This window comes from Catharus ustulatus, chromosome 27 (genome assembly GCF_009819885.2).
Source record: "Catharus ustulatus isolate bCatUst1 chromosome 27, bCatUst1.pri.v2, whole genome shotgun sequence".
NCBI lineage: Eukaryota > Metazoa > Chordata > Aves > Passeriformes > Turdidae > Catharus > Catharus ustulatus.
The window spans coordinates 1,431,279-1,445,466 of NC_046247.1; the positions used below are offsets into that span (position 1 = coordinate 1,431,279).

The following is a 14,188-nucleotide window of genomic DNA, read 5'->3' on the forward strand; positions in this document are numbered from 1 at the left end:
GGGACACGGGACAACACGGAGGGGACATGGGGGGACAGAGAGGGGACATCGGGGGACACACGGGGACATGGAGAGGACACGGAGGGGACATCGGGGGACCCGTGGGGACACGGAGGGGACATCGAGGGACCCGCGGGGACACGGCCCCAGCCCCCCCCAGGATGTCCCCACGCGGTGACCTGTGACACATGGCGGGGACGAGCAGGGGGTCCCACACTCATCACCCCCTCCTTAGCGCTCATTGATTAATTCATGATCTAACGAACTCACTGATTAATTAATGCTCTAATGAACTCGTTAATGAACCATTGGCTGCCGCGGGGGGGGCGGCGCCGCTGCCCCCCATAAGTGCCCGCCCTGGGGTGTCCCGGGTGTCCCTTGGGTGGCATTTCGGGCGCTCTCTGCTTTGGGTGAGTGTTTGGGGCTGGGGGCGGCCCTGGGGGTGCTGCAGTTCGAGGGGGGGGTCCCACATTTGTGCGTGTCCCCCCCAGGTTGTGTCACCCCCCCCCAGCCATGTCCTTCTCGGACAGCAGCTACAGCCGCGACGAGAAGCCCGTGTCCCTCCTTTGGGGTGAGTGTGGTGTCCCCCAAACCCTCGGGGTGTCCCCCCCGGCCGGGACCCACCCTGGCAAGGCTCTGTCCCCTCCTGTCCCCGCAGGGTGCGAGCTGAGCAGCGCCAGGAGCTCCCACACCTTCCAGGTGCCCGAGGACTGGAGCTGTGACCAGCAGCTGGTCCTGCGCACGGTGCGTGACCCCAAAAACCCCCAAAAAAACCCGAAACCCGGGGGTTAAAGCAGGGACGGCGTTCTTCCCACAGCCCGGCGTTAATTCCAGGATGAATTAATTAATGAGGATGTGGTGGGCAAGGAAGGGGGGAATTGTGTCCCTCAGCCCCCCCAAATTCCTGCCGGTTTTGAGGTTTTTAGGGGGAATTTTCCCTTTGCTGTTGGGGGATGAATTCCCCATTGGGAGGGTCATGGCTGATGTGGGATCCCCAAAAAAAACCCTGAGGATCCCCAAACTCCCCCGGGGATCCCCAAAACCCCCCGGGGGATCCTGCCGAGATTTTTCTCCTCAATCCCTCAGGGAGATTTCCCGGGATGGCACCGGGATACCCTCAACACCACCCCAAAAAAAAATCCCTGTGTGAGGAGCACCTGGCTCCTGTGGGGGTCCTGATTCCCAATTTCCCTCCCGATTCCCAGATCTGCCTGGGGGAGGCGGCCCGCGATGAATTCCACGTGGTGGAGGTGACAGCCGAGGACAGCGAGAGCCGCACCCCGGTGCCCCTGGCCACGCTGAAACCCTCGGTGCTGCCCATGGTGAGAGCCCGGGGGGTTTCTGGGGGGCTCCGGGGGGTTTCTGGTGGGCTCCCCCGTTTTGGGGGCTGCCGGGAGCTGTTTGCACTCCCGTTCTCCAGGCCACGCTGGACGGGATGGAGCTGAGCCCACCCGCGACTTTCCGCCTGCGAGCCGGCTCCGGGCCCGTTTATATCAGCGGGCAGCTCGTGATCCGTGAGTGTCGCTCACATGTCCCCCGTGTGAGTGTCGGGGTGTCCCCGGGAGTGTCGGGGTGTCGTCTGTCCCTCCCATGTCCCGTGAGTGTCGGGGTCCCTCATGAATGTCGGGGTGTCACTCACATGTCCCCTTGAGTGAGTGTCGGGGTGTCCCCCTGCCATGTCCCGTGAGTGTCGGGGTGTCACTCCCATGTCCCCCTGAGTGAGTGTCAGGGTGTCCTTCCCGTGTCCTCCGAGTGTCGGGGTGTCCCCCTCCCCTGCCATGTCCCGTCAGTGTCAGGCTGTCCCCTCTCTGCTCCCGTGTCCCCTGAGTGTCGGGGTGTCCCTCACATGTCCCCCTGAGTGAGTGTCGGGGTGTTCCCCCCACTCCCATGTCCCGTGAGCGTTGGGGTGTTCCCCCGGTGTCCCCTGTGAGTGTCGGGGTGTCCCCCTCCCCTGCCATGTCCCCGTGAGTGTCAGGGTGTCCCCCCCCGTTCCCGTGTCCCTTGAGTGTTGGGGTGTCCCTCTTGAGTGTCGGGGTGTCGTGCCCCCCTTATATGTCCCCTGAGTGAGTGTCGGCCTGTCCCCTCTCTGCTCCCGTGTCCCCTCAGTGTCGGGATGTCCCTCACATGTCCCCCTGAGTGAGTGGCGGGGTGTCCCTGCCATGTCCCGTGAGTTTCAGGGTGTCCCCCATGAGTGTCGGGGTGTCCCCCCTCTACTCCCATGTCCCCCGAGTGTCGGGGTCCCCTCTCCCCCGTCCCCCCGTGTCCCGTCAGTGTCGGGGTCGGGGGCTCAGCCGCGCTCTCCTCACAGTGCTGCAGAGCTCGGATGAGGATGATGAGGAGGATGATGAAGAGGATGATGAGGAGGAAGCCGTGGAGGAGCCCCCCAAGAAGCCCCCCAAGCGTTCGGGTGCCCAGAAGGGCAGCAGTGCCAAGGGCAGCAGTGCCAAGGTCAGCCCTGAGGGGTTTTGGGGTCCCTGTGGGGCGGGGAAGGGGGGCACGAACCCCAAATCCCTCTCTGTTCAGGGGGATGAGCTTTGGCCTTCATCCCTCGGGGAGGAAGAGTCCCCACCCTCTATTTCCCTCTCTCCCACAGAAAAGGAAGCTGGAAAAGGAGGATGAGCTGTGAGTACGGGAACCCTGGAGCTGGGGATCCCCATGGTCGGGACCCCTCGCCCCAAATCCCCAAATTCCCTTTTCTCCCTTTTCTCTCGGCAGCAGGAACAGCCTCGCCCCCAAGGCTCCCCTTCCCAGCAAGGTACGAGCTCTCGGGGTGACCCCCGAACCCCGAGATCCCACCCCGAGAGGGAAAAGGGGTCAGGGTGTGATGGTGACCCCCAAAAAAGCGCAGATTTGGGGTTCAGCCCCTCTCTATTCTCGCAGGGCCGTGGAGCCGCCCGGGGCAGGAAAGCAGCGGCCAAGAAATGACGGGAATCGTGAATTCCATCTGAGTGTGGCCAGGTGAGGGTGGGGATGAGGATTTGGGGGTCCCTGGGGTCACCCCGGGATCCCTGAGGGTGAAAAAATCCTTTTGTTCCTTCCCTTCCAGGTGCTGGAGGCAGCAGGAGCTCTGCTGGTGGCGGTGTCACTCACAAATCCCAAATAATAAAAAAAACCACTTTTTGCACTCCTGGCTCCCTGTGCTGCCCGGGTGGAGCCCCCTGGATTTGGGGGAACCGTTCCTTAGTGGGGTTTGGGGAATTTTGGGCGGGCTCGGGGCTATTTCAGGATTTCTGGGTTAATTTTTGAAGTCTCCAGGTTCGTTTTTTGGGAGTTCCCATCCCGGTTTTGGGGTCCCCAGGGGGTGCAGACCTGGATGCTCCAGGTTTGGTTTTTTTAGGGGTTCCTTAGGGATGTCTTGGGGTGGGCTCAGGGATATTTGGGAGGGCTCTGTGCCATTTTTGGGCTCTCTAGATTATTTTTTGGAGCGTCTGAACCCATTTTTGGGGTGTGCTGGATTTGGGGGGGGCTGTGGGAGAACTCTCCATCAAGTGAAGCTGCTTCCCTGGATTTGGGGGCTGTGAGAAGGGGGGACAAAGTGGAGGGATCAGGGACAGACTTGGACCCCCCTACCCTGAATTTGGGGTGCCCAGAGAGGAGCTGAGCCCCGTTTTAGGACAGGCAGGGCTGAGGGGGGGTTTAACCCGCTCTGCCCCCCCGGGATGGGGACAGAGGGAGGGGACAGCCCCGTTCCTGTCCAGCTGTGCCAGCTGTGCCTGTCCTCACCCCGCAGGGGCTCCCTGCGCCCCCCGGGAGGCGCTGACAGCTCCGGCCCCCGACGGGGGGGACACCCGGGGGGCGATGACGGCTCCGTGTCCATCAATCATCCCCCAAAGATCGGGGTGGGGAGGGGTCCCGGAGCCCTCGGGGGGTTTGGGTGGAATTCCTGGTGTGGGGGGGTTAATTTTGGGTTTTTTTATGGAATAAAAACTGCCCGCTCTGCTGCAGATGTGGGGTGGGTTCCCCACTGTGCCCCCCTTTGACCAGGGAGGTTAATTTGGGTTTTTTTTTAATGGAATCAGACCCCTCACCTTCCTGAGGGTATGGGGTGAGTTCCCCACTGTCCCCCTTTGACAGGCAGATTAATTTGAATTTTTATTTTTTTTTAATGGAATCAAACCCCCCACACTCTCGTGCAGATGTGGGGTGGGTTTCCCACTGCTCCCCTTGCCCTGGAGGGGTTAATTTTAGTTTTTTGGGGGATTTTTTAATGGAATCAAACCTTCTCATCCTCCTGCGCATATGGGGTGAGTTCCCTACACCCCTCACATTGACCCGAGGGGATTAATTTTGATTTTGTTTTTAGGGTTTTGTTTTGTTTTATGATTCCCTCTGCTCCCTCTTGGCCTGGGGGGTTAATTTTGGAGGTTTTTTTTAATGGTTGCCCCTGCTCCCCCTTGGCCCGAGAGGGTTAATTTTGGGGTTTGTGTTTTTATGGTTTCCCCCTGCTCCCCCTCCCGCCTTGGCCCCCTCCCCTTGCTCGGCCGGGGAAACTGAGGCACGGCTGCGAACTGAGGCAGGTGAGCTCTGGATTAACCCCGGGGGGGTTTCTCGGGCATTTCACACCCCAAACGGTGCCGAGTTCGGGAGGGGAGGGGGTCCCAAAGCCCCCAGACCCCGCTGAGCCGCGCGGGGCTCGGAGCTGTGCTGGCACCTGGTGACAGCAGGGTGACAAAACCCCCCCGCCCACCTCCCCCATCCCCTCCCCAGCCCCTCCCTGCGGGGCTCTCCCCTCTTTAAGAGCCGCCCCTCGCCCCCAGCCCCGCTCCGGGCTCCGATGGGGCGGGGGGCTGCGGCCACCGCGGGCGGCTGATGGCGAGCGGAGCCCGGGGCCGGGATGGCGCTGGATGTCCCCCGGGAGTAGGACAGGCCCGGAGGGAGAGGAAGAAGAGGAGGAGGAAGAGGAGAAGCCCCCCCATGAGCCGTCGCTGCTGCGGAATTTCGGGCACCGCTCGGAGCGTCCCGGGCATCACCGGGGGGCAGCGGGGGGATCGAGCGGGGCCATGCAGCGCCTGAGCCTGCGGAACCTGTCCCTGTGAGACCCCAGGGATCCTACATCCCCTCCTGTCCCTGTGAGCCCCCCAGGGGAAACCCTGCAGCCCCTGAGCCTGCGGAACCTGTCCCTGTGAGCCCCCCAGGGATCCTACATCCCCTCCTGACCCTGCGGAACCTGTCCCTGTGAGCCCCCGGGGGGATCGAGGGGGTCATTCCTACAGCCCCTGACCCTGCGGAACCTGTCCCTGTGAGACCCCAGGGGGATCGAGGGGGTCATTCCTACAGCCCCTGACCCTGCGGAACCTGTCCCTGTGAGCCCCCCAGGGAAAACCCTGCAGCCCCCTGACCCTGAGGAACCTGTCCCTGTGAGACCCCCGGAGGATCCTACAGCCCCTGACCCTGCGGAACCTGTCCCTGTGAGCCCCCCAGGGATCCTACATCCCCTCCTCACCCTGTGGAACCTGTCCCTGTGAGCCCCCCGGGGGTCCTACATCCCCTCCTCACCCTGTGGAACCTGTCCCTGTGAGCCCCCGGGCGGCTCCTGGGGGTCATTCCTGCCTTTTATTCCCGGTTTTCCCCCTGGCGTTTTATTCCCGGAGGGTTCTATTCCCAATTTTCTCCTGGCGTTTATTCCCTCGGGACTCCTCCTGGGGTTTTATTCCCGGGACGTTCTCCCGGGGTTTTATTCCCGGTTTTCTCCCGGCATTTATTCCCTCGGAGCTCTCCCCTGGGTTTTATTCCTGGGATTTAGTTCCTGGGGGTCTCTCCCTGGGGTTTGCTTCCGATTTTCTCTCTGGGTTTATTCCCGGGGGGTCTCCCCGGGTTTTATTCCCGATTTTATCCCTGGGTTGATTCCCCGGGTTTTATTCCTGGGTTTTATTCCCGGTTTTATCCTGGGTTTTATTCCCTGGGGGTTCTCCCTGGGGTTTTATTCCCGATTTTCTCCCCGGGTTTTATTCCCTGGGGGCTCTCTCTGGGGTTTTAGTCCCGGTTTTATTCCCGGTTTTCTCCCCGGGTTTTATTCCCAGCTTTTCCCCTGGTTTTATTCCCGTTTTTCTCCCGGGCCGGGGGAAGGAGGAACCCCCCGGCTCCCCCCGACCCTTCCCGCTTTTCCCTTTTTCCCGCAGATGTTTCCAGCTGCTGATGCTCTCCTGTCAGACCCAGGTGGGTGCGGGGGCTCTGCGGCCCCCGGGGTGGGCGAGGCTCGGGCTGGTTCCCCCCCCGAGCTGCCCCCTTTGCTTTGGGGGTGTCCCGGGGGTCCCATCCCGGCCGGTTTGTGACCCCTCAGCTCCTGGGGTCCCAAATTCCTGCCGAGCATCCCTGGGACGTGAGAAAATCCTTCCCTGCATCCCGGGAATCCTTTTAACTTCCCTCATCCCAAATCCACGGGAACATTCCCCCAAAAAATCCCCGCGTCTAGGAAAAGCCCCGGAGCTGTTTTGGGACCCTTGGGGTGTTTATCCCATTCCCAGGGTGGTTCCTCTCCTGAAATTTCGGATTTTTTGGGATTTAGGGCGCCTCGCTGGGTGTTCTCCCAGCTCCTGGCATCCCAAATTCCTGCCGAGCATCCCTGGAGATCAGAAAACCCTTCCCTGCTCCTCAGGAATATTCCCACAAAAAAACCCGCATTTAGGAAAAGCCCCGGGATTCTCGGGGTGTTCATCCCATTCCCAGGGTGGTTTCTGTCCTGAAATTTGGGATTTTTTGGGATTTAGGGCGCCTCGCTGGGTGTTCCCCCAGCTCCTGGCATCCCAAATTCCTGCCGAGCATCCCTGGAGATCAGAAACAATTCCCGGGATGCAGGGCAGGATTTTTACCTCCCAAACCCTAAAACCCCCCAGAAAAACCCAACCCCTCACCACCCCAAAAAACGAATTGATTCCCTTTTTTCCCTTGGTAAACAAAGGGGGAGAACCAACCGTCTCCTAATTTTAACCAGTACGTGAGGGACCAGGGGGCCGTGACGGACCAGCTGAGCCGGCGCCAGGTCCGGGAATATCAACTCTACAGCCGGACCAGCGGCAAGCACGTCCAGGTGCTCGGCAAAAGGATCTCGGCCACCGCCGAGGACGGCAACAAATTCGGTGAGGGGTTGTCACCACCCCCGGGGTGTCACCTCGCTACTGGGAAGAGGAGAATCCAGGAGGTGTTGGTTTAATAGCGAAAAAAAAAGGAAAAAAATTGAATTTTTCAGTGTGGGAAGTCAGCCCTGACCTCAAAGTTTCGAGGTTTTCCTCGTGGGTTTTTGGAGCAGTGCGGTGTTTTATAAATATCATAGTTAGGGGGTTGGAAATGTCAATATTAAGCTGTAAATGTAGATTTAAAAATTATAAATATTGATATTCAGGTGTAAATATAAATGCTAGATTATAAATATTGCTTTTCAATGATAAATATAAATGCTAAGTTATAAATATTGCTAGTCAATGATAAATATAAATGCTAAATTATAAATATTGCTAGTCAATGATAAATATAAATGCTAAATTATTAACATTGATATAAAATTATACATATTAATGTCAATATTGAGTTATAACTATTCTCATATTTAGGCTTTCTAATCCTTTCCCAGAGACAAAACAACTTTTCCCGCAGGAAAATCTCCTGATCCACCCTCCTCCTAAATTTCCAGATTTCCATGGGTGGTGAGCAGATCCCAGCTCGGCCTCACCACTTTTTATTTTGACTTTTTTTCCCGAGGGTTTTTCCTCGCTGAGGGGGCTCCAAACTTTGGGGAAAAAAAACTTTCCCTGGATTGTCCCGGATTTCTGGGAGTGCTGTGGAGGGATAATGAGGCTGAGGATAATGAACCCGGCGGAATTCCCGGAGAATCCACAAAATTCCCGGAGATTCCTCTGGGATGTGTCGGGGCAGGAGGAAGAGGCTGCGCCTTCATCACCGGCCACATTTTTGGGTTTTTTGGGCTCTTTTTTTTCTTTTTTTTTCTTTTTTTTTTTTTTGGCACTACCACTTTTTTTTTTTGGATGGGGAAATTCCCTGGAAAAAGAAAATTTTTCCTTCCATCCCTCACCGAGGAGTCTCGGAATGATCCTGGAGGATTCAAACCCCTCCAAAAGGACAAAAAAATCTCAAATTTCCCGGGAGGGGAGTGCAAGGAACAGCACAGGCGACAACTGCTTTACCCAAATAATTTTTTATTCCTTTTTTTTGGGATGGGGAGGCAGTGGGGGAAGGGAATGGGGGGGATTTGGGGCTGGGGGTGTCGCAGCCCCCCCCGGACACGTCCCCTCCTCGCAGCCAAGCTGATCGTGGAGACCGACACGTTCGGGAGCCGCGTGCGCATCAAGGGCGCCGAGAGTGAGAAATACATCTGCATGAGCAAGAGGGGGAAACTCATCGGGAAGGTGAGCACCCCAAAAAAAACCCCAAAAAACCCCCGGGGCTCTGCCTGGGAGCCGGCCGGGCTGAACCTCGTGTCCGGGGTCACTTTTGGGGGGCTCTTCCTGACCCCTTTTGGTCCGTCCTGCCTGGGCTGCCCTGGGTTGGAATCCTTAGGGAGTGGCAGGGATGGGTTTTGGGGTGATGGGGGTGGATTTTGGGGTGGCACTGATGGGTTGGAGGTGGTACAGGTGGGTTTTTGGGGTGATGGAGGTGAGTTTTGGGGTGATAAAGATGGGTTTAGGAGCTCCAGGGGTGAGCTGGAGGTGATATGAGCTGGGTTGTCTCAGTCATGGTGACAAAAATGCTCCAGGGAGTGGCATGGATGGGTTTTGGGGTGGCAGGGATGGGTTGGAGGTGGCACAGGTGGGGTTTGGGGTGATGGAGGTGGATTTTGGAGTGATGGAGGTGGGTTCAAGACAAAGAGGCTCTGGGGGTGTCTCAGGGATGAACTGGGGGCGACCAGAGATGGTCTGGGATTATCAGGAATGAACTGGAGGCTACCCAAGATGGTCTGTGGGATGCCTGAGATGAACTGGGCGTGTCTCAAGGACAAACTGGGAGGTCTCAGGGAGGAATTGGAGGCTGTCAAAGATGGTCTGGGGGTGACAGAGATGAGCTGAGACTGGTGGAGAGGAACTGGGGGGGTCTCAGGGATGAACTGGGACTGGAGGGATTAACTGGGGGTGCTCAGGGAGGCTCTGGGGGTGTCAGAGATGCTCTGGCGTGTCTCAAGGACAAACTGGGAGGTGTCAGGGGTTAACTGGGGGTGACAAGGATGATCTGAGGCTGGCAAGGATGAACTGGGGGGTGCCCAGGGATGAGCTGGGGCTGGCAGAGATGAACTGAGGGAGCTCAGGGATGATCTGGGACTGGCAGGGATGAACTGGGGCGGTCTCAGGGATGCTCCGGGAGTGTCAGAGATGCTCTGGACTGTCTCAAGGACAAACTGGAGGCTACCAAAAATGACCTGGCCACCTCCAACCCCTTCCAACTCCCACCCCAACCCCCTCAAACCCCAAACCCCATCCTCTCCTCCTCCTCCTCAGCCCAACGGGAAGAGCAAGGACTGCATCTTCACAGAGATCGTGCTGGAGAACAACTACACGGCGTTCCGGAATGCTCGCTACGAGGGCTGGTACATGGCCTTCACCCGCCGGGGCCGGCCCCGCCGCGCCTCCCGCAGCCGCCAGAACCAGCGCGAGGCCCATTTCATCAAACGCCTCTACCGGGGCCAGCTGCCCTTCCCCAACGCCGAGCGCCAGAAGCACTTCGAGTTTGTGGGCTCCTCGTCCCCCACCCGCCGCTCCCGCCGCACCCGCGGGCCCCGCACGTAGCCCCGGGGTGATCCCGGTGTTGGCCCGGAGCCGGTCCTGGTATTGTCCTGGTATTGGCCCGGTATTGGCCCGGAGCCGTGTCCCGGTATTGTCCCAGGGCGGTCCTGGTATTGGCCCGGTATCCATCTGGTATTGGCCCGGAGCCAGTCCCGGTATTGGTCCAGTATTGGCTCAGAGCCGTGTCCCGGAGTGGTCCCGGTATTGTCCCGGGGCGGTCCTGGAGCCAGTCCCAGTACTGTCCCGGTATTGGCCTGGAGCCCTGGTCCTGGAGCTGGGTCCCAGGGGTGGTCCCGGTATTGTCCCAGAGCCCTGGTCCCAATATTAGCCCGGGGCAGTCCTGGAGCCTGGCCCAGAGCCCTGGTCCCGGTCTTGGCCTGGAGCTGTGTCCCAGGGCAGTCCCGGTATCGTCCCGATATTGGCCCGGTATTGTCCCTGGGTGGTCTCGGAGCCATGTCCCGGTATTGGCCCGGCATTGTCCTGGAGCCCTGGTCCCGGTATTGGCCCGGAACCGTGTCCCAGGACAGTCCTGGTATTGTCCCGGTATTGGTCCGGTGTTGTCCCTGTAGCCCTGGTCCCGGTGTTGTCCCGGGGCAGTCCTGGAGCCTGGCCCAGAGCCCCGGTCCTGATATTGGCCCGGTATTGTCCCAGGGTGGTCTCGGAGCCAGTCCCGGTATTGGCTCAGAGTCGTGTCCCGGTATTGGCCCGGGGCGGGCCCGGAGCCCTGGTCCTGGTATTGTCCCGGGGTAGGCCCAGAGCTGTGTCCCGAAGCCTGTCCCGGTATTGTCCTGGAGCTGTTCCCGGGCAGTCCCAGCTCCCAGCCCTGTGGGGTTTCCTCATTTTTGAAAAAGTTGTTTGGGTTTGGAACGGCCTGAGGGTGGGGAGGGGGTGGGCAGTGAGGCCTGGAGTGTCCAGGGCCTATTTTCACTCCTTTCAGAGCTGGTCAGTGAGGCCTGGAGTGTCCTGAGGTGGCCAGAACCTTTGTCCACTCCCCTCAAGAAGGGCCAGTGAGTCCTGGGGTGTCCAGGGCCTTTGTCCACTCCCCTCAAAGATGGTCAGTGAGACCTGGAGTGTCCAGGAGTGTCCAGGGCCCTTGTCCACTCCTCTCAGAGACAGCCAGTGAGGCCTGGCATGTCCTGGGTTGTCCGGGGCCTTTTTCCACTCCCTTCAGGGGTGGTCAGTGAGTCCTGGAGTGTCCTGGGCCTTTGTCCACTCCTCTCAGGAGTGGCAACTGCGATCCTGAATCCCTGGAGCATCCCAGGGTGTCCAGACCTTATCAGCCCTTTGGGGATGATCTTAAGGATCCCAAATCCCTGGAGCATCCCATGGAATAAACATTCCCCAGCCTGGACCCTTGTCCACTCCCCTCAGGGAGAGTGGTCAGTAAATCTGGAATCCTGGAGTGTCCTGGGCTGTCCAGGGCCTTTGTCCATTCCCCTCAGGGGGGTCAGTGTGTCCTGAATCCCCAGTGTCCCCCCATTGTCCCCCCTCAGTGCCTTTGTCCCCTGCTCATCCCTCCAGACCTCTGTCCCAGTGCCACCACCCGGCCTCATCTCGGTTCCAGGGCTGGTCAGGGCCAGCCAGGAGCCTGCAGGATGTCCCCAGGGCACTGAAATGTCCCCTCTGGGGTGGGATGTCCCCTCTGGGGTGGCATTCCAGCCCCCCGGGGCCAGCACTTGTCCCCTCACCCCGCGGGGTCCCCGTGTTATTTATTGGAGGGACAGGGACGCTGTGGGTGCCCACCAGGCCAAAGAGAAGCCGCTCTTGGTGCTTTTTATTTTGTTACCAATCACATTCTGTGTGTTTTGACTGATTTTGTTGTTGTTGAGTCTGTTTTATGCCTAAACCTTTAGAGTTTCTTGGTGTAACGGAGGAAATTCCAAGGAAATAAAAGCGAGTGTGCAGAATTCGGGCTCTGGGGTTGTTTTCCTTCCTGTACCCCTGGGGATTGGGACACAACCAGGAGGGTGAAGGTTTGGGGTCAGTTTGTGTCCTGAGGGTGGGGGGACCAGGACAGCAACCCCAGAGGGGCACCAGGGGTTGTACCCCCTGTTCCCCTATAGGGTATCACCCCCAAAAGGGCACCAGGGTCCCCCCAGAGGGGCTCCAGGGTGTTCCCCAGTGTCCCCCATAGGGTCTCCAGGCTCGTACCCACTGCTCCCCCACCCTGCAGCACCCCCATAGGGGTTCCCATCCCTGTTTTACCCCGCAGATCATCACCCTTGTCCCCCCTGCAGCCCCCCAGGGCTCTGGTACCCCCTGTCCCCACCCCAGGTGTCACCCCCAGCCCTGCTGTGGCCCCCACAGCTTCCCTCAGCCGTCACCCTGTCCTGGTCCCTGCTCCCCTCTCCTGGTGTCACCCTGGGGGTGCCCCCTGATCCCCACCGAGAGCATCCTCCTCATCCTGGTACCCTAAATCACATCCTCCTCATCCTGGTACCCTAAATCACATCCCTCTCAGCCTGTTCCCCCAAATTCTATCCCCCTAAGGCTGGTATCCCCCTCAAATCCTATCCCTGTCCCCTCTGTGCCCCCTAAATCCTGTCCCCCTCAGCCTCTTCCCCTAAATACAATCACCCTTAGCCTGGTCCCCTCTATTCCCCTGCAAATCACATTCCCCCTCAGTCTGTTCCCCTAAATCCTATCCCTCTCAGCCTCATCTCCCTTTTTACCTCCCCCAAATTCCATCCCTCTCAGCCTGGTACCCCCAAATTCCATCCCCCTCAGTCTGTTCCCCTAAATCCTATCCCTCTCAACCTGGTCCCCCTTTTTTCCTCCTCCGAATCCCATCCCTCTCATCCTGGTACCCCCACATCCCATCCCTCTCAGCCTGTTCCCCCAAATCCCATTCCCCACATCCTGGTCCCCTAAATCCCATCACTCCCAGCCTGTTCCCCTAAATCCTGTCCCTCTCAGCCTCGTTCCCCCTTTTTTCCTTCCCAAATCCCATCCCCTTCAGCCTGCTATCCCCAAATTCCATCCCCCTCCGCCTGTTCCCTATGTTCCCCCAAACCCCCTTCCCCTCATCCTGGTCCCCTAAATCCCATCACCCTCAGCCTGATCCCCTAAATCCTGTCCCTCTCAGCCTGGTCCCCTAAATCCCATCCCTCTCAACCTCGTCCCCCTTTTTTCCTCCCCCAAATCCCATCCCTCTCAGCCTAGTCCCCCCTGTTCCCCCAAATCCCATTCCCCTCATCCTGCTCCCCTAAACCCCATCACTCCCACCCTGTTCCCCAAATCCTGCTCCCCCTTGCTGGCACCATCCCGGTCCCCCCTCTCCTCCCCCCTGCCCATAATCACCTTCCGAGTGACAATGCCCCGGGAGGTGGCACCGGACCCTGGCGGGGCCCTAATCCCCAACCCGGGGCTCCCGCAGCCCCCACAAAGCCCGGCCGGGGTGGGGAGGGGGGCACCGGGGACAAAATGATAACAGTTTGAGTTAAATGAAGCTTTAAAGCAGAAGGGAAATGCAACACCCGGCAATTAGGGGCGAACAAAGCGCCCGGCGCCGCTGCCCAGGTGTGGCGGCCGGAATTCAGCGAGCGGCCACGGTGATTTGATTTTTTAATTTTTTTTTTCTTTTCCACCCCCCTCCCTCCTCGTTTCCTTCGGCCCCACAGTCCCGGCTCAATGTTCCTGCAGGAATTCGAGACATTCTTGAAAGGAGAAGGCTTTGAGAAAGGAGCCGGCAGGGTCCGGACCCTCCCTGCCCCCGCCGCCCCCTCCCCAATTTAGCCAAAGCTTCAAAGGTAGAGGAGTTCCCTTTGTGTAATCTCCGCTTTTAATTTTTTCCCCTGTCCCTTTTTTTTTTTTTCTTTTTCTCTCTTCTCCTTCCCAAGCCCTTCCTCTCTTTTCTTTCAGGGTTTTTCTCCCTTCCTCCCCTCTCTTTCTTCTCGACCTCCCGGGATAGAAAGGGCTCGGAAGGGTGAGTCCTTTTTAATTATGGCTGGAGAAGGAGAGGAAAAAAAAACAACCCCACACGGCTTCTTTCTTGTTTTTTGAGGTGAGACCTGGGAGGTGGGGACAGGAATGTCCTCTGTGCAGAAAGTGCACTGGAGGGTGTCTGCTCCCAGCCTTTCCCAGGGCTGCCCGTGCTCGGGGGGCTGGGGATGCCCTGGGGGGGCCGAGGGGGCTCGGGGGGTGGTGGGTGACACCCCAAATCCCTCCAGGCGTGACAGAGGGGTCCCATGAGCCGGGCTGGGGGTGGCACTGGGGTGACAGCACTGGTGGTGTCCCCTGGGGAGTGCAGAGGGCACTGAACCCCTCTGAGTGGGCACTGAGCCCCTCTGAGTGGGCACTGAGCCCCCCTGGGTGAGCCCTGAACCGCTCTGGGTGAGCCCTGAGCCCCTTTGGGTGGACACCGAGCCCCCCAGGGTGGACACTAAGCCCCTCTGGGTGATCCCCAAGCCCCTCTGGGTGAACCCCGACCCCTCTGGGTGGGCACCGAGCACTTCTGGGTG

The 14,188-nt window shown here is 59.1% G+C and overlaps 2 protein-coding genes across 3 annotated transcripts; both read left to right on the forward strand.

Moving 5' to 3' along the window:
- Nucleotides 1-135: 135 nt before the first annotated feature.
- NPM2 (nucleophosmin/nucleoplasmin 2) lies at nucleotides 136-3,088 on the forward strand. Of its 2 annotated transcripts, none has more exons than XM_033081420.1 (10): nucleotides 136-410; nucleotides 492-571; nucleotides 659-744; nucleotides 1,206-1,322; nucleotides 1,421-1,514; nucleotides 2,309-2,448; nucleotides 2,594-2,622; nucleotides 2,716-2,755; nucleotides 2,881-2,958; nucleotides 3,047-3,088. In XM_033081420.1, the coding sequence occupies exons 2-9, from the start codon at nucleotides 514-516 to the stop codon at nucleotides 2,923-2,925; spliced, it is 609 nt and encodes a 202-aa protein (XP_032937311.1). In that variant the 5' UTR covers nucleotides 136-410; nucleotides 492-513; the 3' UTR covers nucleotides 2,926-2,958; nucleotides 3,047-3,088. The 2 variants fall into 2 exon arrangements, with proteins under 2 accessions (XP_032937311.1, XP_032937312.1); XM_033081421.1 differs by having other exon boundaries at nucleotides 2,309-2,433.
- Nucleotides 3,089-4,239: 1,151 nt separating this feature from the next.
- On the forward strand, nucleotides 4,240-9,731 carry FGF17 (fibroblast growth factor 17). The gene is made up of 6 exons (XM_033081072.1): nucleotides 4,240-4,244; nucleotides 4,739-5,032; nucleotides 6,120-6,156; nucleotides 6,932-7,076; nucleotides 8,254-8,360; nucleotides 9,444-9,731. The coding sequence occupies exons 1-6, from the start codon at nucleotides 4,240-4,242 to the stop codon at nucleotides 9,729-9,731; spliced, it is 876 nt and encodes a 291-aa protein (XP_032936963.1).
- The last annotated feature ends 4,457 nt before the right edge of the window (nucleotides 9,732-14,188 follow it).

Excerpts from the sequence above, each read along its gene's own strand:
- NPM2 (XM_033081420.1), top strand. The coding sequence starts at position 514 with ATGTCCTTCTCGGACAGCAGCTACAGCCGCGACGAGAAGCCCGTGTCC. Across the intron at positions 745-1,205 it reads AGCAGCTGGTCCTGCGCACG|ATCTGCCTGGGGGAGGCGGC; the intron begins GTGCGTGACCCC and ends CCCGATTCCCAG. Across the intron at positions 2,756-2,880 it reads AGGCTCCCCTTCCCAGCAAG|GGCCGTGGAGCCGCCCGGGG; the intron begins GTACGAGCTCTC and ends CTATTCTCGCAG.
- FGF17 (XM_033081072.1), top strand. Across the intron at positions 5,033-6,119 it reads AGCCTGCGGAACCTGTCCCT|ATGTTTCCAGCTGCTGATGC; the intron begins GTGAGACCCCAG and ends TTTTTCCCGCAG. Across the intron at positions 8,361-9,443 it reads GGGGGAAACTCATCGGGAAG|CCCAACGGGAAGAGCAAGGA; the intron begins GTGAGCACCCCA and ends CCTCCTCCTCAG.